The sequence below is a fragment of the Salmo trutta genome, chromosome 23 (genome assembly GCF_901001165.1).
Source record: "Salmo trutta chromosome 23, fSalTru1.1, whole genome shotgun sequence".
NCBI classification, from domain to species: Eukaryota; Metazoa; Chordata; class Actinopteri; order Salmoniformes; family Salmonidae; genus Salmo; species Salmo trutta.
In genome coordinates, this window is record NC_042979.1 from 16,537,746 (window position 1) to 16,558,645 (window position 20,900).

Genomic DNA, 20,900 nt, shown 5'->3' on the forward strand with positions numbered 1-20,900 from the left:
ATGGTGTGTTGACACTCTTCTCAGGTGTCTTTTGCTAGACAGCCAGGTTGACTCAGGGTTGTGTTAGAGGCTCAAGGTCTGCTTGTCATATCACACACGGTAACTACATAGACGTTACTCACCTGTTAGATCGACCTGTATTTAACCACATGTTTAACCTGCTTCCTGAATTCAAAATGTCTGTCTATTAAGACATTATGCTCTTATTTGTATTGCCTCATTGACACTGCTGTAGAGCCATTCAGAGTAATATGACTTGGTGATGAGAGATAACGGATGCCTCAATCTTCAGTGCTGTTCTTGCCAAAGAAAAAGCAAGAAAGTAAATCCCTCAAATGTATCTATGAAGCCCTTTTTACATCAGCAGATGTCACAAAGAGCTATACAGAAACTCAGCCTAAAACCCCAAACAGCAAGCAATGCAGATGTAGAAGCACGGTGGCTAGGAAAAACTCCCTAGAAAGGCAGGAACCTAGGAAGAAACCTAGAGAGGAGAAAGTCTGACTAATGTCCCCTGGATAGGTCAGGCTCCCCTCTATTACGGAGGAGGAAGAGCTGAATGGGTCTTTTCAGTGTTTGTTGTGTATATAGAGCAGAGGGGAGGGAGAGCGCCGTGTAGAGAGAGAGAAGTGATCCCGAGAAGAGAGCAGGTTGTTAGTTCTGTACACACAGAAATGCTGATTCAGACCCCAGGAGAGAGAATAGTCAATGCTTTGGGAAATACAGCTGTATAAATGCTGTGTAACATAATGATATCCTGTACTCTACATTACTACCAGAGTGTCTACAAAGCAAATCAAAAATACATAAACAATATCCCCACTGTACTGGCCTGTATATTTTCCACCATCTATGGACCAGCATTGGCTCATATTACGATTATTAGGCTACTGACTGTTATATTGAATGACTAATATTTCATTAAGGCATGCCTACGGCTCCATAGCAGTTTCCTAGTCTCTGAGTTGGTAGCCGTTAGCCAAACTGTGATGATTCAAATATCAAATGATCACAGCGTCTCTTAACAGGAGAACAACATGCAGACATTAGGAACTGAAGGGTTTCAGGAGGTAACTCTATCTGCTTTCTTCTCTGACCGAAACTAGAATACCAGCGCCTGGGAAACCTTTGCCAAAGGGTGACGACATGTCTCAAGGAAGGGATGGGGACCATAGATTCTGAATTTCATATCCGTAGGCACTTGGAAAGTCCCATCAGCAACAAAACATATTCAGATTTTTACATATGCAAAGCTGTGATATTAGATTGAAGGCAGCCTGTGTGCACGTTTAGCATAACTTAGTGATCCTGATCTAATCTGTTTGATTGTTGCCATTCATCTACAAATTAAAACATAACATTATATTGGGTTGTAGTGTATTGAAATAAGTGCATTATTTGAGCAGAGCCATTGTCATGCATCTGTGCTGTTAGTGTAGATGCTTTTCCGTTGGGCTGTCACCTGAGAGCTGAGGCCATTGAAGGATCAAACCTGGCTGGGCTTTGTCTAGTGATGCATTCAGAGCAATGGGGTGTGGTCCAATTTTTTGAGTTGCTGAACTGGACATCCAATGGAAGCATATTATTATTATTAGTCACATCGGACTCAGATGTCCCACACTTGTATCTGAACTAATGGGTGTGGGAGAGAGCGTTGTCCTGGATTAAACACACGGAGACTGACATGGCAGTCAATAAAACATCAGAGTGTCAAAAGAGAGGAGGGACCGGCAAGTGGAGAATGAGAGAAAGAGGGGGAGGAGTGGTAGCCTCGCGAGCAGCTTGATCCTGCGAGCTTACATGAATGGTTCGCTGTAGTGTTAAAATAAGTCTGGTATATATGAGGCTAGAGGAGTGGTGGAGGGGAGTGACATTTAGTGGTTGCAGAGAATGCCATGATGTGGGAGAATGGCTGCCAAAGAGGAGGCTCACTGGGCCAGTCTTGTGATTGTATTTAAATCAACAATGCCTTCACTGAAACCCCACTCTAAGCCCCACTAAACTCATTACAGAGTTGATTTGTTTGCATATGCAATACCGTGCCTGTGTTAGTGCATACGTGCGTGTCTCTCTCTCTCTCTCTCTCGCCTCTTGCTTTCTCTCTCTCTTGCTTTCTCAATTTACATATTATTCAAATCTAGAGATGCATTTTTTTCATGTGAACCTTTTCAAATCACAACAGCGGTAGGTGATCCAATCCCTAGTGTGTGTGTGTGTGTGTGTGTGTGTGTGTGTGTGTGTGTGTGTGTGTGTGTGTGTGTGTGTGTGTGTGTGTGTGAGTGGGTATTTTGCTCTGACCGTGACCCATGTGGATTTAGCCCCTATTCCATTTGGAAAAGTAAACAGCATGTGATGTCATAGTCTGTTCCTCATCTGTTATCACAGCCACCACCCCTTTAACTGCAGTAGCTTCCTGATCCTCACTGTGGGCATAGAAACGGTCCCTCCCTGTCGCTGGAGACAAGGACTGGCGTTAATGATTAGCTCAACACACCTCAATGACTCAATGTCACAAACACATTAGCGCTACAGTGTGAGGCATGCTCGTGTTCTTGTATGTTTATGCAGCAGCTGTATGTGTCTGGATATTCTCCTCAATGCTTCACTGTCTGTGAAGACCAGGCTTATCACGCTGCTAAACTGCACTGTTTCAGTTATTTAGTTTCACATATGGCTTTATTGAATAGCAAAAGAAATGAGAAATTGAGTGAGGGAGATGAGAGAGGGAGAGATACGCCACAGGGAAGGAGGGAGGGGTGAGTCAGCAAACACCATTGCCACAGGGTGCAGTCACCTGGCAACCAGGAGATAACATTTCAAAGCTCTCGATGACGATCCCAGTGTGTGTGTGCGCAGTGAAGGCTATATCTGTAGGCAATTGAAGTATCATAGAACATTCCTATCAGTTGTAAAACACATTCTTTGTATTGAACCTCCCTGAAATTCCTCATTATTTCCAATGGTTTGATTGGTTCTGACCCTGTCTCGTGCCCTCTCACCCCTGTGTCCTCCCCTGTGTCTCCAGGCCGTGTGTCTCTGGTGAGGAATACTGTCTTGAGGGTGAAGGGGCTCCTCATAGAGGACCAGGGCCTGTATGAGTGTCGCATCCTCCTGCTGGACAAAACCACAGATGAGACCCGCAATGGCACCTGGACCCTGCTATCTGTCACTGGTGAGAGGAGGGGCTTGTGATGGGGAGGGGCTTTATTTTAAGGCCATGCAGTCCTACTATCCTCATCGTACCCTATCATATCATATACACACACTCCCTCTGTCTCTCTGTGACCTCTCTCAACAAAACAAGACTGCTCAGACAAACACACCCATATAGGACACTTTCCTGCTAGGAAGACTTTTGGTGGGGTGAGAGAGGAGCAGGAGAGGCGCAGAGGCATTAGGACAGATTAGCCAGGCACATGGCCTGGTCAACGGCAGGGTCACGTCTCAGGCTCATTGTCTAATAAGGTTAAGATGCCTTGGGAGGAGGGCCTGGAGCACACAGCCAGGCAGAACATCTCTCTCTGTCTCCTAAACAAACACATGCTTTACTCATGGTGAGCTGTACAGTAAATGACTGGCCTCTAAGGGATGTTTGCTTACCCCAGGTCAATCGCCTTCAGCCAATATGACTTTAAACTATGTCAAACCTGCTGATTCTGCTTTGTTTTTTGTGAGATCTTCACCTTTACAATCTGTTTAACTCTCTCTATGGAAAAGGGATAGAGGATGTTGTGTTGACTGTCTTTGTTGTTCTTCTGTAGCTCCTCCTATTTTCAGCAAGACCCCTCCCCCTGTCATGGAGGCTCTAGTGGGGAATCCTCTCTCTCTGGCCTGCGTTGCCCACGGTAACCCACCACCCACCATAACCTGGGCTAAAGATGGTACTCTCATTGGAGGAGACAAGGTTGAGGTGAGGAATCATGGTTCGGTCCTCGTGACCAAACATATAACAAAAAAAACAAAAAATCAACCCTACAATCCAACATTGCAATCTATCTCTCTCTCTCAATGCAAACTTTATTGTCCCTGCAGGGAAATTCATTGCTCTCTCTCTCTCGCTCTGTCTCTCCCCCTCTCTCGCTCTGTCTCAGGTTCTGAGCGGGACACTGTCTCTCAGAGCAGTGGACAGGGAGGCAGGAGGACAGTATGAATGTCTCGCCTCCAATGCGGAGGGCAATGTGACTCATGTGACAAAACTTAAAGTCAAAGGTCAGTCGCTATTTGTCTGTTTGTTTGTTTAGGAGTTCCCCGTCTACAGTTTCCCCCTGGGTCATACTGGAAGAATAGAAAAATTCAGTGAAATACTCTGTTCTTATTTTCTTCCAATGGTAATAGGAAGAAGTAGGCTTCTAAACAGCTTCTAACCCCAAGCAATACTGAACATCTAATCGAATGGCTACCCAGACTATTTGCATTGCCCCCCCCCTCTTATGCTGCTGCTACTCTCTGTTATTATCTATGCATAAGTCACTTTAATAACTCTACCTACACGTATATATTATCTCAATTACCTCAACTAACCGGTGCCCCCGCACATTGACTCTGTACGGGTACCCCCTGTATAAAGCCTCGCTATTGTTATTTTACTGCTGCTCTTTAATTATCCTCTGAGTGTTGAATTGTTATCGCCATCTGGTGGTGGATGTGTGATGTTCAGTTACAGGTGAACCTAAGGGTTTATATGGTGTGTCCATACTGTGGATATTTTTCCTCATAAATTTCACTTATGTAATAAAATATTTTCCATTTATTTTTAAGTCACACTATGTTATGCCGCATGACGTCAATATGACCACGATATGCCCTTTAGATTTGGGATGTGTTTTTGGCAGTGACACCTGTTTGGATTATAATAAGGCTTTGATTTCTGGCTGTAGTCACTTTTTCAAATCCTTATGTAAGCCTATAAAACAGGACTTCAAACAAATCCTCTAAGTATTTATCTCAATCAGCCATAATCTCACAACATGAATGTCACTGTCATGCTGTGCAGTGTTGCTCTCACCAGATAACTGATTGGAGTTTAGATATCTTGCTAATCTGCGATGTCCTGCTGACTTTTATCATAGAATAGATCAGGGATTTATTTCCATCTCAAACAGGTCCTCCAGTCATTGTTATCCCCCCGAAGGACACCTCTCTCAACATGACCCAGGATGCCCAGCTGCAGTGCCAGGCGGTGGCTGATCCTCCCAACATGACCTATGTGTGGCAGAGAGAGGGAGAGAATGTCTACCACATAGAGTGAGTTTGGTCTATTTTGACCCGGTTTCTTTATATTGGATTTGTGTGTTTACATGGGATTTTGCAAATGTTGTAATGTTTCTAATGAGGTGTTTGCTCCATTTGAATGTCCTTTACGGGTTGTGTGTCTGAATGTGTTTTAAGTTTTATCTTTTTTTGGTGTTAGGGCTCTGAAGTCCCGTGTGAAGATCATGGTGGACGGCACCCTCCTCATCACCCACATTACCCCAGACGATTCTGGGAACTATACCTGCATGCCCACCAACGGACTGTTGACTCCGCCTACTGCATCTGCCAATCTCACTGTGACACGTAAGTGTCTATGTGTTGATGCGTTCCTCTCCAATCTTCAGTCCCCACACAATGACACAAATCCTTCCTATCCATAAATCCCATCCAACCTTTAGTTTGTTTCCTCTCTTCCTCTCAGACCCTGCCCAGGCTCTGCTGATGCCACCGCAGACATATCTCCCCACAGGCCTGAGAGGTTTGGTCTCCTGCCCTGTGAGAGCTCAGCCACCCCTGCTCCGCGTCGACTGGACCAAGGATGGACAGCCACTGGATCTGGCCATGGTGCAGATCAGCCTCATATCTCCCCTCATAGAGATAGCCATTAACTGTGTGATGCTGCTGATTTGACCATTTCCATAAGGAATCAATATGTGCTGTAGGCCTACTACTCAACAGAGAATATGTTTCCATTTAACAGAGATGTATACAGTGCATTCTGAAAGTATTCAGACCCCTATATTCTTTCCCCACATTTTGTTACGTTAAGCCTTATTCTAAAATGTATTAAATAGTTTTTTCCCCTCATCAATCTACACACAATAAGCGAAAAGTTGTATTTCTTTTTGTTGCAAATTTATTTGAAAAAACCCCCGGAAATATCACATTTACTTAAGTATTCAGACCCTTTACTAAGTACTTTGTTGAGGCACCTTTGGCAGCGATTACAGCCTTAAGTATTTTTGGCTATGATGCTACAAGCTTGGCACACCTATATTTGGGATGTTTCTCCCATTCTTCTCTGCAGATCCTGTCAGGTTGGATGGAGAGCGTTGCTGCACAGCTATTTTCAGGTCTCTCCAGAGATGTTCGATCGGGTTCAAGTCCGGGCTCTTGCTGGGTCACTCAAGGACATTCAGAGACTTGTCCTGAAGCCATTCCTGCGTTGTCTTGGCTGTGTCTTTTGGGTCATTGTCTTGTTGGAAGGTGAACCTTCGCCCCAGTCCGAGGTCCTGAGCGCTCTGGAGCAGGTTTTCGTCAAGGATCTCTCTGTACTTTGCTCTGTTCATTTTTGCCTCAACCTGACTAGTCACCCAGTCCCTGCCACTGAAAAACATCCCCACAGCATGATGCTGCCACCACCATGCTTCACAGTAGGGATGGTGCCAGGTTTCCTCCAGACGTGACACTTGGCATTCAGGCCAAAGAGTTGAATCTTGGTTTCATCAGACCAGAGAATCTTGTTTCTCATGGTCTGAGAGTCTTTAGGTACCTTTTGGCAAACTCCAAGTAGGCTGTCATGTGCCTTTTACTGAGGAGTGGCTTCTGTCTGGCCACTCTACCATAAAGGCCTGATTGGTGGAGTGCTGCAGAGATGGTTGTCCTTCTGGAAGGTTCTCCCGTCTCCACAGAGGAACTCTGGAGTTCTATCAGAGTGACCATCAGGTTCTTGGTCACCTCCCTGACCAAGGCCCTTCTCCCCCGATTGCTCAGTTTGGCCTGCTCCAGGAAGAGTCTTGGTGGTTCCAAAATGCTTCCATTTAAGAATGATGGAGGCCACTGTGTTCTTGGGGACCTTCAATGCTACAGAAATGTTTTGGTACACTTCCCCAGATCTGTGCCTCGACACAATCCTGTGTCGGAGCTCTACAGACTATTCCTTCGACCTCATAGCTTGGTTTTTGCTCTGACATGCACTGTCAACTGGGGGACCTTATATAGACATGTGTGTGCTTTTCCAAATCATGTCCAATCAATTCAATTTACCACAGGTGGACTCCAATCAAATTGTAGAAAGATCTCAAGGATGATCAATGGAATCAGGATGCACCTGAGCTCAATTTTGAGTCTCATAACAAAGGGTCTGAATACTTATGTAAATAAGATATGTTTTTTTTATAAATTTGCAAACATTTCTAGAAACTGTGTGTAGATTGGTTAAGATTTTTTTTATTTGGTACATTTTAGAATAAGGCTTGTAACGTAACAATATGTGGAAGAAGTCAAGCGGTCTGAATACTTTCCGAAGGCGCTGTAGATAATTTTTGGGGCTTGGCACACTTAACTTTATCCTCAGCTAAGATATTAGTTGCTGTTCATTGTTTACATAATTTTTCACATTAAGCTGAATTAAAAAACTGTTGAAGTTCTCTGACCCCTCGCTCTGTTTTATCTAATCAGTACCCAGGATGGACGTTGACGACTGAAGGCTCGGTGTTCATGGCTACTGCCAATGATGATGCAACAGGCATATACACGTGTACCCCCTACAACAGCTACGGGACCATGGGCCAATCAGGGCCCACGACAGTCATCCTACAGGTCAGAGTACACCCAATGTTCTCTAGCAGTTTATTGTACAGTACAGAAATTACGTGGTAAAATGGTAATTGCACATTAATAACTTCTGCAATATTGGTTTGTTTCTTTAAAAAGTTATTGCTACCAATTTGGTAACAGGTAGTTGGTTACTAATTTTGTGCAATTTAACTAGACTAGAATGTCCCATTTTTACCACTTAGGTATTTACCTGCAATTTACAAGGAAACTATGAAAACAGCAGTGTAAAATAAAATGATGCCCAATTAAAAGTTCTCTCATACTGAAGAGAGAGCTCTTATCTGAGATAGCCAATGAGCATTTTGATGACCTTCTTACACTCTTACTTGTCAGCCTGTTACATGAATTGAGTTTAATGTGGTCTGATTACAATAGCTCCTCTATATCAAAGTTAATTATGTGTCACAATGGGTGGCTTGAGGAATCAGGAGAGGTGGAGTCAGGCGCAGGAGACAGATGATTCCGGGAATAAACTTTTAATACATTTTCACACGGAAAAAATGAAAAGAACGGAGTGCAAGGTGTGCTAAATAAAAAGCACCACCCTCTTACGAACGATCACCAGGGACGCAGCCCAAATACAATACTACGTAACCCCAAGAGGGAAAAAACACAGATCCTCATAACCAACATACAACCCTGACAACAAACAATCCCGCACAACCCACAAACCTAACTAGCTAGCCTAAATACCCCTCCCCACTAACAACTAATACAAAACAGGTGCGTAACTAACCTAGACCTAACTAACAGAACGTGAAACATAGATCAGTGGCAGCTAGTAGGCCGGCGATGACGACCGCTGAGTGCCGCCCGGGCGAGGAGGGGCGCCACCTTCCGTAGGTGTCGTGACATTATGGATCTAATCCTTTTGTAAATAGAATAATCTTGGCTAAAGCTGAAGGTAATCAACTGTTTCACTCACTTTCTCTAATTGCAATAAACTCCTTGACTAAATGACACGGCTGGTTGTTTTGTTTTGACCCACAGGACCCCCCATCACTCAGCGTGTGTCCCCGTACGGAGTATAGACAGGAGGTGGGGAGAATGCTTGTTATTCCCTGCCAGACCACTGGAGATCCAGCCCCTAGTATAACCTGGAGCAAGGTGAGAACACTCCAACAGACCCCACAGCAAATGACTGTACTCTACTGACTTCTTCAGTCAACAAGCCAGCACACAGGGCTGTCAACATGTGAATACGATAGTATGAACTGTGGACAAACCCTGAGGCAGAAATAGCTATTATTTAACACACACCTGCAAGCAAGCACCCCTCTCCCGACAAACAGAGACAAACAAACACTTCACTGATTGCAGATTGCCCTCCATCAGCAATCAGCCCAGCTTGTGTGTCTGATCTGTCTGTCCTCCCTGTCTGTAGGTTGGACCTGCCACACGCTCTCAGTACTCTGTAGTCTGATCTCTCTGTCCTCCCTGTCTGTAGGTTGGACCTGCCACACGCTCTCAGTACTCTGTAGTCTGATCTCTCTGTCCTCCCTGTATGTAGGTTGGACCTGCCACACGCTCTCAGTACTCTGTAGTCTGATCTCTCTGTCCTCCCTGTATGTAGGTTGGACCTGCCACACGCTCTCAGTACTCTGTAGTCTGATCTCTCTGTCCTCCCTGTATGTAGGTTGGACCTGCCACACGCTCTCAGTACTCTGTAGTCTGATCTCTCTGTCCTCCCTGTCTGTAGGTTGGACCTGCCCTTCACTCTCAGTACTCTGTAGTCTGATCTCTCTGTCCGCCCTGTCTGTAGGTTGGACCTGCCCTTCACTCTCAGTACTCTGTAGTCTGATCCCTCTGTCCTCCCTGTCTGTAGGTTGGACCTGCCACACGCTCTCAGTACTCTGTAGTCTGATCCCTCTGTCCTCCCTGTCTGTAGGTTGGACCTGCCCTTCACTCTCAGTACTCTGTAGTCTGATCTCTCTGTCCTCCCTGTCTGTAGGTTGGACCTGCCCTTCACTCTCAGTACTCTGTAGTCTGATCCCTCTGTCCTCCCTGTCTGTAGGTTGGACCTGCCACACGCTCTCAGTACTCTGTAGTCTGATCCCTCTGTCCTCCCTGTATGTAGGTTGGACCTGCCACACGCTCTCAGTACTCTGTAGTCTGATCTCTCTGTCCTCCCTGTCTGTAGGTTGGACCTGCCCTTCACTCTCAGTACTCTGTAGTCTGATCCCTCTGTCCTCCCTGTCTGTAGGTTGGACCTGCCACACGCTCTCAGTACTCTGTAGTCTGATCCCTCTGTCCTCCCTGTATGTAGGTTGGACCTGCCACACGCTCTCAGTACTCTGTAGTCTGATCCCTCTGTCCTCCCTGTCTGTAGGTTGGACCTGCCCTTCACTCTCAGTACTCTGTAGTCTGATCTCTCTGTCCTCCCTGTCTGTAGGTTGGACCTGCCCTTCACTCTCAGTACTCTGTAGTCTGATCTCTCTGTCCTCCCTGTCTGTAGGTTGGACCTGCCCTTCACTCTCAGTACTCTGTAGTCTGATCTCTCTGTCCTCCCTGTATGTAGGTTGGACCTGCCCTTCACTCTCAGTAGTCTGTAGTCTGATCCCTCTGTCCTCCCTGTATGTAGGTTGGACCTGCCCTTCACTCTCAGTACTCTGTAGTCTGATCTCTCTGTCCTCCCTGTATGTAGGTTGGACCTGCCCTTCACTCTCAGTAGTCTGTAGTCTGATCCCTCTGTCCTCCCTGTCTGTAGGTTGGACCTGCCCTTCACTCTCAGTACTCTGTAGTCTGATCCCTCTGTCCTCCCTGTATGTAGGTTGGACCTGCCCTTCACTCTCAGTACTCTGTAGTCTGATCCCTCTGTCCTCCCTGTATGTAGGTTGGACCTGCCACACGCTCTCAGTACTCTGTAGTCTGATCCCTCTGTCCTCCCTGTATGTAGGTTGGACCTGCCACACGCTCTCAGTACTCTGTAGTCTGATCTCTCTGTCCTCCCTGTCTGTAGGTTGGACCTGCCCTTCACTCTCAGTACTCTGTAGTCTGATCTCTCTGTCCTCCCTGTCTGTAGGTTGGACCTGCCACACGCTCTCAGTACTCTGTAGCAGCTAACGGCTCCCTGCTGCTGCTTCCTCTCAGTAAAGACCACCAGGGGGAGTGGGTGTGCAGCGTTACAAACCGCGTGGCCACTGTCAAAGCCAGCACTCTCATCTCAGTGCTGGGTGAGTGGAACAGACTGATTGACTCATCTTTATTAATGTAGCTACTATGGAAAGTGTTCATTACCAATGTTCTCTCTGTTTTTCAGCACTGAGCAAATTTCAGGTCTGCTGAGTGCAAACATGGAAATAGCTGTTCTATCATGCAGCCAATGTGTGGTGTTCAATGTAGACCTACATTCCATGAGACTTTTGGAAAAAAACATACAGGGCTTGACATTACCCTGTTTATTCACTTATCCGAAAATCTTGTTGTATTGTTTGATGAAAGAAACCACTTTACAAAATAATATGCATTATTATTTCCATACCATTATTACAGAGAAGCAGACAAATTATGCTACGTTCTGCCTATTGACTACTTAGCTTATTCAAGCCTGTCTCAAAATACAACACTGCCCCTTTAAGACAATAAAAGCTCTTTACCTGACTGGCTTTTCATAGATGTCTAGAAATTTGCACGTTTTGTGCTCTTGCAGGAAGCAATTACTCCCCTATTGCTGACTACAAATGATCTATAACTGGGCTAATAACTCACTAACTAGTAAAGGATATGAACAAAATGTGGCTACATGCAGCTCTCACTTTGATCTCAAAACAAGCGCATCTACTCACGACCACTCGTGCTGTTAACACAGTCCAGTTCAAAGTAAATGGCACAGATCCATATATGGCAATGGTCTATTTGCATATTGGTCTACTACGGGCTTAGTCATGCATGTTAGTGCAATAGAATCCTACTCCGATGCAAAATCTCTTGCATAGTTAGTTTTGCATGCTAAGTCTTGCATAGTTTGTTTTGTTTCGGTATGTTGCATTGAAAGTGACTAATATTGCATTGATTCGATCACAATTGCCACAGTAAAGGGAATCGTTGATAGCGTTAACAGGGAAATCTCTAGAACAGTGGTCACCAACCTTTTCTGAGTCAAGATCACTGAGTCAAAATGCAAGCCGGGGATCTACCACTCAGATGTTGTTTTTGCATGACTTAAAAAACGTAAGCCTATGCACCATTAACTTATTAAAAACAGTACTGTAGAAATGAGGTTAGTGCAGTAAGCTATAAACCCAATACATTATCACTGCATATTGGCTTTGCTGGAATTACCCTGCCAATACATTGTTGTTCTGGCCATTAAAAAACCCCCCCAAAAAACACAAAATTTGAGCTAGGCTATATGATCATAAATCAAATTTTATTAGTCACATGCGCCAAATACAACAGATGTAGACCTTACAGTGAAATGCTTACTTACAAGCCCCAAACAATGCAGTTTAAAAAATACAAATAAGAAAAAGAAGTAACAAGTAGTTAAAGAGCAGCAGTAAAATAACAATAGCGAGACTATATACGGGGGTACCGGTACAGAGTCAATGTGCGGGGGCACCGGTTAGTCGAGGTAATTGAGGTAAAATGTACATGTAGGTAGAGTTATTAAAGTGACTATGCATAGATAATAACAGAGAGTAGCAGCAGCGTAAAAGATGGTGGGGCAATGTAAATAGTCTGGGTAGCCATTTGATTAGATGTTCAGGAGTCTTATGACTTGGCGCTCCGGTACCGCTTTCCGTGCGGTAGCAGAGAGAACAGTCAATGACTAGGGTGGCTGGAGTCTTTGATAATTTCCTCTGACACCGCCTGGTATAGAGGTCCTGGATGGCAGGAAGCTTGGCCCCAGTGATGTACTGGGCTGTACTCACTACCCTCTGTAGTGCCTTGCGGTCGGAGGCCGACCAGTCGCCATACCAGGCAGTGTTGCAACCAGTCAGGATGCTCTCGATGGTGCAGATGTAGAACCTTTTGAGGATCTGAGGGGGAATAGGTTTTGTCGTGCCCACTTCACAACTGTCTTGGTGTGCTTGGACCATGTTAGTTTGTTGGTGATGTGGACACCAAGGAACTTGAAGCTCTCAACCTGCTCCACTACAGCCCCATCGATGAGCATGGGGGCGGGCTCGGTCCTCCTTTTCCTGTAGTCCACAATCAACTCCTTTGTCTTGATCCCGTTGAGGGAGAGGTTGTTGTCCTGACTATTGTGGTCTGCTTAAAACATGTTGGTATTACAGACTCAAACAGGGAGAGGTTGAAAATGTCAGTGAAGACACTTGCCAGTTGGTCAGCGCATGCTTGCAGTACACATCCTGGTAATCCGTCTGGCCCTGCGGCCTTGTGAATGTTGACCTGTTTAAAGGTCTTACTCACATCGGCTGCGGAGAGCGTGATCACACAGTTGGCCTGAACAGCTGGTGCTCTCATGCATGTTTCAGTATTATTTGCCTCGAATCGAGCATAGAAGTAGGTTAGCTCGTCTGGTAGGCTCGTGTCACTGGGCAGCTCTCGGCTTTGCTTCCCTTTGTAGTCTGTAATGGTTTGCAAGCCCTGTCACATCCGACAAGCATCGGAGCCGGTGAAGTACAATTTGATCTTAGTCATGTATTGACACTTTACATGTTTGATGGTTCGTCGGAGGGCATAGCGGGATTTCTTATAAGCTTCCGGGTTAGAGTCCCGCTCCTTGAATGCGGCAGTTCCAGCCTTTAGCTCAGTGCGGATGTTGCCTGTAATACATGGCTTCTGGTTGGGGTATTTACGTATGGTTGATGTGGGGACTACGTCATCAATGCACTTATTGATGAAGCCAATGACTGATGTGGTGTACTCCTCAATGCCATAGGAAGAATCCCGGAACATTTTCCAGTCTGTGCTAGCAAAACAGTCCTGTAGCTTAGCATCTGCTTCATCTGACCACTTTTTTACACACTGATTAATAGATCCATTATTGTATTACTTGTGAGGCACAGCTGAGTGAGCATACATTTAAATAATTAGCTTTTTATTTATATTTTACTGGGCTGATGGTGCCTGCATCCGATGGTCAGTCTCAGCAGAGGGAGAGAGCAGCAGAGTGATGGTCTGCCTCTCAACATCCCTCCGCTCTCCCTTTCCTCCACTGACACTGACCAAAAAGGGACACCGTCTTCCAGCTGATGGCAAAACCACATTATTTCTGCCTCATGCACAAATTCATGCTGTTACTCCTATGAACAGAGAAAGTGAAATATTATTGATATTAAAAAAGACCCAAGTCGCTAATAATATCAACAACGCAAGCCTATAGATACACTTTTCTACTCATTCATTACTGCTGCACAGCTTGTTGTAGTGCTGAGTGGAAATATGAAGAACACACATTTCATGGCTTATAAAAGTGTTGAATACAAAGTGTTGACAGTGCTGAGTAAGAACTTAAACATGAACTCACTCATAAAATCAGCAGCTCTTTGCTGTATTCATTGACAGTTTCTCTCTAGTCATGGTTTTAAACGTTTTAAGTCGCACAGTATCAGCTTTGCTGTAGTTTTCTTTTATGCTTGCTACGTTTCCGCGGACACGGTAATCTGAGCCATCCAACTGGACTCTCCGGGCCCGCTGGGTAAACAGAGTTTGTACCTTCAGACACTTGAAATGGTTAAAAATGGCAACAATTCACCCACCTGGCACGCAGGGCAGCTGAATCGGGTGCACCTATCGCCAACAGCATGAAACAGAAATGTTTGGCGATCGACTAGGAATGCCTTGGAGATTGACTATTGCTCTAGAAAGTTGAGTGAAGTTCAATCTCGCGCTTCTCTGTGGGTTGATATTTATTCTGCACGGCAGTCCCCGGGGAGCTGCGCAGTAGTCTAGGCTACTGCGAACATTGTTCATGACGTTATGTAACCGCATCAGTATGTTACGAATCAATGTAAAATAATGACGCAACGCTCATCTTATCACTATTCTTCCCCTTCTTACTTCTCGCTCCCTCTTTCTCTTCTCCTCCTCTCTGTCAGGCACCAGTCCCCATGCTGCCACCCTGGTGTCTGTCACTCCAGGGGCGAAGCAGGCCAATGTCTCCTGGGAACCAGGATTTGATGGGGGATACACCCAGAAATTCACAGTCTGGTGAGTCATCTACTCTTCTAGTCTATGTTCTGTCTCCCTCTCCATGGCCTTGTGCTGTGTAACCATATTAGCAACATATTAATATATTGCATTGAACGTCAGTGGAGGACAGCGCATCATCAGCGGCAGCAGAGGTAAACAATCACAAACGGAGAAACAGACTAAATGTATTGACACAGACGGGGACAGAACACAGAAACCCACCTGTAATTACTGATGCCACATGGAGCAGTTTGAAAGACAAACCGCTTGACAAACCAGTGTCCTTCACCATGCTTTTTCAAGCTGTTTTTTTTACTAACATTGCCCCATCTCTTGAAAATAATGCTATTGTATAGAATCTCTACGTTATCATATAGATATATTACATTGTGCATAGAATATGCGCACACACACACTCTCTCTCTATCAATTCAATTTTCAGTTCAAGGTGCTTTATTGGCATGGGAAACGTATGTTAACATTGCCAAAGCAAGTGAAGTAGATAATATACAAAAGTGAAATAAACAATAAAAATGAACAGTAAACATTCCACTCACAAAGTTCCAACAGAATAAAGACATTTTAAATGTCATTATGTATATACAGTGTTGTAATGATGTGCAAATAGTTAAAGTACAAAAGGGAAAATAAATAAACATATATGGGTTGTATTTACAGTGGTGTTTGTTCTTCACTGGTTGCCCTTTTCTTGTGACAACAGGTCACAAATCTTGCTGCTGTGATGGCACACTGTGGTATTTCCCCCAGTAGATATGGGAGTTTATCAAAATCTGGTTTGTTTTCTTTCTATCTTTGTCTCTCTCTCCTTTCTCTCCATTCACTCTCCTTCTCTCTCTGCAGGTTGAAGCAGATGTCTGTTGGTGACAGTGGGGAGAAACAGGAGTGGCTCTCTGTGCCCGTGCCCTCCTCTGGCTCCAGTCTGCAGGTGACGGGGCTGGTCCCTGCCACAGAGTACCAGTTCAGTGTCCTGCCACACAACAAAGTTGGCACTGGGCCTTTCAGCGAAATCGCCACCATCCGAACTCTGAGTCAGTACTCGTTGTGTTGAAGTGTCTTCTGTTTACAATGTATTTTTAGAGCCTGAATGACATTGTCTACTCTAAGGCTGCATGCTTGAAGATTATTCTCCAAATTATAGTTCCTAAGTGGTCTATTTTTTTCGAAGTGTGTTCTCTTATGCCTTCAGATCCACTCCCAAGGAGAGCGAAACTAGAGCCACCCACATCGCTATCAGCCAATCAGAGCTTGGCAGGTATAGTCCTGCAGTGGTCCCCCTTGCCTCAGTTCCTGCCCATCACTGGATTCGTCCTCCAATCGCGCACTGAGCAAGGGGAGTGGTTCAATCTGGACGAGGACATTGGTGCCAATAGGAGTGTGATGATCGTTCCAGGTCTGCGCAAGGTAGCCACCAGTCCCTGTTCGTCACTCCCTCAGAGACCAGTCAGCAGACATCAGTCTTTAAGACTTATCTCAGTTAGACACCACAGTGGTATTTAAATTAGGAAGCCTCTCTCAGGCTTATCATATGACAGCGATCATCTTTCTTCCTTCTTTCAATCTATGTCCTTTCTCCCCTCTCTGTCTGCCTCCTCTGTCCCTCTCTCCTTCTCTTCCCTACATCTGAATTCAGATGAGCCTGATTAGCATTGCAGGCGCGATCCTATGTTGACAAAGTCTGGTTTCATCCCCCCATCCCTCCGTCGTTCTCTGTGTGTGTAGGACTGTGTGTACGAGCTGCGGCTGCTGTCCCGGCGAGGGGAGTTGCTGAGCGAGCCCAGTCCATCAGTCAACGTCTCCACCATGGGTTAGTGTTTCAGGCTGGGGAGCCAGGCAGAACCAGACTCTGTAACATTACCACAGGCACCACAGGCCCATTACAGAATTAGAACAGCCCTCTGGAGAATACTGGTCTTTTAAGAGTCTGAATTATGAAATATTGCAGCTAATAACTTATTTAGAATTTGACCATATCTCGCTTTTTTAACAGGATATTCATATTTCACCATGGGACTTATTGAAGATGGATATATCAGAGATAGTGTCATGCTTTTATCACGCTGTGTGTTGGACAAGCTGCACTAGTGTATTTTCTGTAAAGAATGCATTGTTAACATTTGGTTGTGGTAGAGTTCTGTGTTATGGATTCTGATGTTGTGGTCATGTCACAGGGATGGATATGTACCCTGCCACTTCCCGCTTCCTGGAGTTTGTTCCCGAGCCACTATTGGCTGGAGTGATGGGCGGCGTGGGCTTCCTGTGTTTGGCCCTCATCCTGGTCCTAGGGACAGTGTGTATCTTCAGTCACAAGAGAGACCAGAGACGCAGGAAGATGAAAGATGGTGAAACATTATCACTTACTGATCACGTGCACTATGAACACCATTATACAGCATGTAGATGGCTTCCAATACACTTTCCTAAATCATAGTTCAGTGCATAGACACATCACCATGCTTGTCAACCCCATTCCCCTTTCATTGTAAAATAAGTTAATTTAGTTTACATTGCTAGCTAATTAGGGTCATTCCTCATTAATGTGGCTGATTAATGTGAGTGTAATTAACTTTGAGGCACGGCCCATTGCTGTGCCTCTGGACATTTTTGTCTGCTTTGATTGGGCTCATATTATTGGGCTTGATTTTGTTTTTTCATTTATTTCCTTTCCATGGTGACTGTGTCATTGTGAATCATCATCCCCCCTTCAGATCTCCCTCCTGCCATCTATAAAATCCCCCCCTCAACGTAAGTACCCTTCCTCCATAATATCATTAATTGTTCTCCCTCTCATTGCCATTTTGTTTTACTTACTGTAGGCTGATTTTTTTTCTGACTTTTAGGAGATTTTAATTTTACCATACCCTGGATCGCCTTTGTCTTAGTGTCTTTTTTTTCAAAACTGATATCTTCAAGACAGCTTAAGAAGTCTTCATGATTCGCTATAGACACATTTACATTTTTTCGAAGACATGTCTTAAGATGACTCAAGATGTCTTCACAAAACATCTCAAGACATGGTGATGGCTCAGTAAAATGGCCCTCTCTCTCTCTCTCTCTCTCTCTCTCTCTCTCTCTTCCTTCCTTTAAACCCCGTCTCTCTCTCTCGTAGCAGGTCGCTTGCTAGCAGTCCAGACAGTGTGCTGAAGCAGAAGCTCCTCCCTCCCCACTGCCACCCCCACTATCCCAGCTCCCACTCCTCCTGCTCCTCCTCCCAGTCGGACCACTCCTCCTTCGGCAGACCCAGCCACAGTGAATACAAGGACCAGCGCCAGCAGCTGCTCTCCTGCCCCCCACCTCCTCCTCTCTATGCTGCCCACCACCATCACCACCTCCCCAGGATAGGCTCTTCCCCCAATTCCCCTCTAGAGTTTATCTCTAGAGGTCCAGACGGTCGCTTCATTGTGCAGCCCTACGACCAGGCCTCCGTCCCCTCCTCCCACACCATGAGATCCCTGAGGAAAGACTTCCCACAATCCACTGGGGTCCAGAGGTCAGTGTCCCTTCGCTCTGAGAAGATTGTGGGGAGGGAGCCGCCTTTCGTCCTCTCAGTGGACCTACCCCCCTGTGGTGGAACTGACCCCAACCCCACGACCAGGGTCCGGGCCATGGCCAAACACCTCTCCCTCCACGGACGCTTCTACCTGGATGAGGAGCAGGGCAGTTATGCTGGACATCCAGACAAGTGCAGTCTCTACTCAGACAGTAACTCAGATATGTCCCCCCAGCCAAGCCTGGAGGAGAGCAATCCAGGATACCCATCCCTAAAGCGGGCCGTCCAGCCAGCCACCGCCAGCACCCTGGTCCTGCAGATGGAGCATGAGAAGGAGACCGGCAACCTGAGCAGGTGTCTGAAGCTGGCCCGGGAGAGAGAGGAGCTGGAGAGAGAGCTACGGAAGTACACACTTGATAGTAACGCTACTTTAGACGGGAAGAGAGAGGGACCAGGCAGCGACGAGGAGAGGTGGAGAGAGTCTGAAGAGTGCGATCCAATATGGAAACCTCAGGACAACACTTCACCACACAGTCACCCCCATCATCTCAGTCACCCCCATCATCTCAGTCACCCCCAGGTCAACAGGGGGTGCTCAAGCATGGTCAAAGGCCCTTCACCCCCATCCTATATTCACTGGGAGGCCAGCCCTCTCACATCAACCACCAGCCTTGTCCCAGCACATCAGACCCCCTCTGAGAGGACAGCGGCCCTCCACTGTGACCCTCTACTCACCCAGTGTCCCTCTCTGTCACCTGTCACACAACACCCCTTCAGGTCAGAGAGAGCAGAGTGTCACTCTAAGAGGAGGGTGAGCCACCAGCCACCAGACAGGCAGGAAGGGATGGAGACTGCAAGGGTCAAGACACACACAAGGCTTTGTGATGAAACTCACATGTCAACAGAGTTGAAGAGAGGTGACTTGGAGTCACATGAATGGAACAGCAAGAGCAATCAATTGAATGTCAGCATTTCACACAAGTCTAGGCCAGATGTCTCTGTCAACAAAGTGCCTGGTTCATGGAGAGTGGAGTTAGCAAGGTCACAGCCATGTGAAGAGTCATCTCGACACACAGCGGTTGATCTCTCAGAATGTGTAGAAATGAGTGTGGATGAACCAGAGGATGACGACTCAGTGGATCCTCCTACAAATCCCATAAGGCACCAGAGACATGCCCATCAGGTAAACAATGAGTCCCCATTGGCTGAGAAAGACCACAGAGGACCACAGACCATGAAAGACCACAGAGCCCATCCGTTGGCCCACAGGAAGAGCCCAGTGCCTAGGGAGGAGCGGGAGAAGTGGCACAGGAGGTCATCTCGGAGCAGAAGCCCAGCTACCATTCAGCCTCCTAAGCCGGAACTCAGGAAGGCTATCAGTCTAGGAGGCTTTCAGAACAGGAACGGCGGCAACCACCAGCGCAGCCAGAGTCTAGACTCCAGGAGACAATCCCTGGGTAACTTCCTGACGCCTGACGCCTGGGTCGACTCTCTCAGCCAGGAGAACTGCTCCTCTCCCTTCTCCTTCCGCCCAGACTCTGTCTTCTTTGAACCCGAAAACACCTTAGCTCCTGAGACCCCCACCCACACAGAGGCCACCCTTGCTTCTCCGCCTCCCCCTCCCCCGCCACCTCCCCCCCAGGACCCCCGACCTCCCAGCAGGGCCCCACAGCAGCTCTGTGAAGCATATGGGGGTGATATGCACATCCAAAGCATAAGAAAACCGGTGCTGGAGAGACAGACGCAGCTCCCCCCAACCGCTCCTTCAGTGCCTTCTAGCCCCAGTCATCCCCCCCACGACCCCAGGAAGAAGGCTTCCATCTTCCCAGACGCCTACAGGTGGCCCATCACCTACCAGGAGGCCCTGAGGTCGGTGCAGCGCATGGAGGCCAGGAAGAATGCATCTCTCCCCAGGGACCACAGGGAGCACCCCAGACCCCCAGACTGTAGAGGCAGAACCACAGCTCCCTCCCTGCTCAGGGGTTACAGCTGGCCTGCACCTCACCACACCCCTCAGCCACCCCAGGAGGAGGAGAAGAAGCAGGAGGAGGTAGTAGTGGAGGAGGAAAAGGAGGAGAGGTATGGGGGACATGAGGTGGAGATTGGGAGGTATCATCGAGGAGTGCCAGACTCGGGGGGGAGCTACAGTAGCTATGCCAGCCAGAGCAGTGGCAGGGGGAGTCTGGAGCCTCCAAACGGGCGCCTATCCATCTGCCTGTCCCCAACCCTCACCAGCTCTCCTGAGGCCACCGAGGAGATGCAGGAAAACACAGTGGAGTCACACCTACAGGACATGGAGGCATTGAAAAGGTGAGTCTGTCCCTTGAGCTAGTATGTACTTCAGTCTCCCTTTATTTAGTATCTCTAATGCTCTCTTTCTACATTGTCCCTTTGACATTGAGCAACATGCAACATAATGAATAGCTGATGAGAGAACTTTAGCCATTACAAACTTTCCGCTTGTGCGTGTGTTTCTTCA

At 46.6% G+C, this 20,900-nt stretch overlaps 1 protein-coding gene across 2 annotated transcripts in view; it reads left to right on the top strand.

Moving 5' to 3' along the window:
• The window catches only part of igsf9a (immunoglobulin superfamily, member 9a), a 29,718-nt gene that overhangs the window by 5,985 nt on the left and 2,833 nt on the right, over positions 1-20,900 (top strand). The window contains exons 4-19 of one of the 2 annotated variants that reach the window (XM_029709247.1): positions 3,026-3,172; positions 3,762-3,910; positions 4,092-4,209; positions 5,103-5,244; positions 5,411-5,556; positions 5,675-5,817; positions 7,654-7,794; positions 8,803-8,919; positions 10,835-10,985; positions 14,820-14,931; positions 15,775-15,962; positions 16,121-16,335; positions 16,654-16,738; positions 17,103-17,273; positions 17,640-17,676; positions 18,041-20,731. In XM_029709247.1, coding sequence (XP_029565107.1) covers positions 3,026-3,172; positions 3,762-3,910; positions 4,092-4,209; positions 5,103-5,244; positions 5,411-5,556; positions 5,675-5,817; positions 7,654-7,794; positions 8,803-8,919; positions 10,835-10,985; positions 14,820-14,931; positions 15,775-15,962; positions 16,121-16,335; positions 16,654-16,738; positions 17,103-17,273; positions 17,640-17,676; positions 18,041-20,731 — 4,753 coding nt within the window. The remainder of the gene's footprint in view (positions 1-3,025; positions 3,173-3,761; positions 3,911-4,091; positions 4,210-5,102; positions 5,245-5,410; positions 5,557-5,674; positions 5,818-7,653; positions 7,795-8,802; positions 8,920-10,834; positions 10,986-14,819; positions 14,932-15,774; positions 15,963-16,120; positions 16,336-16,653; positions 16,739-17,102; positions 17,274-17,639; positions 17,677-18,040; positions 20,732-20,900) is intronic. The other variant, XM_029709248.1, reaches the window with a different exon arrangement.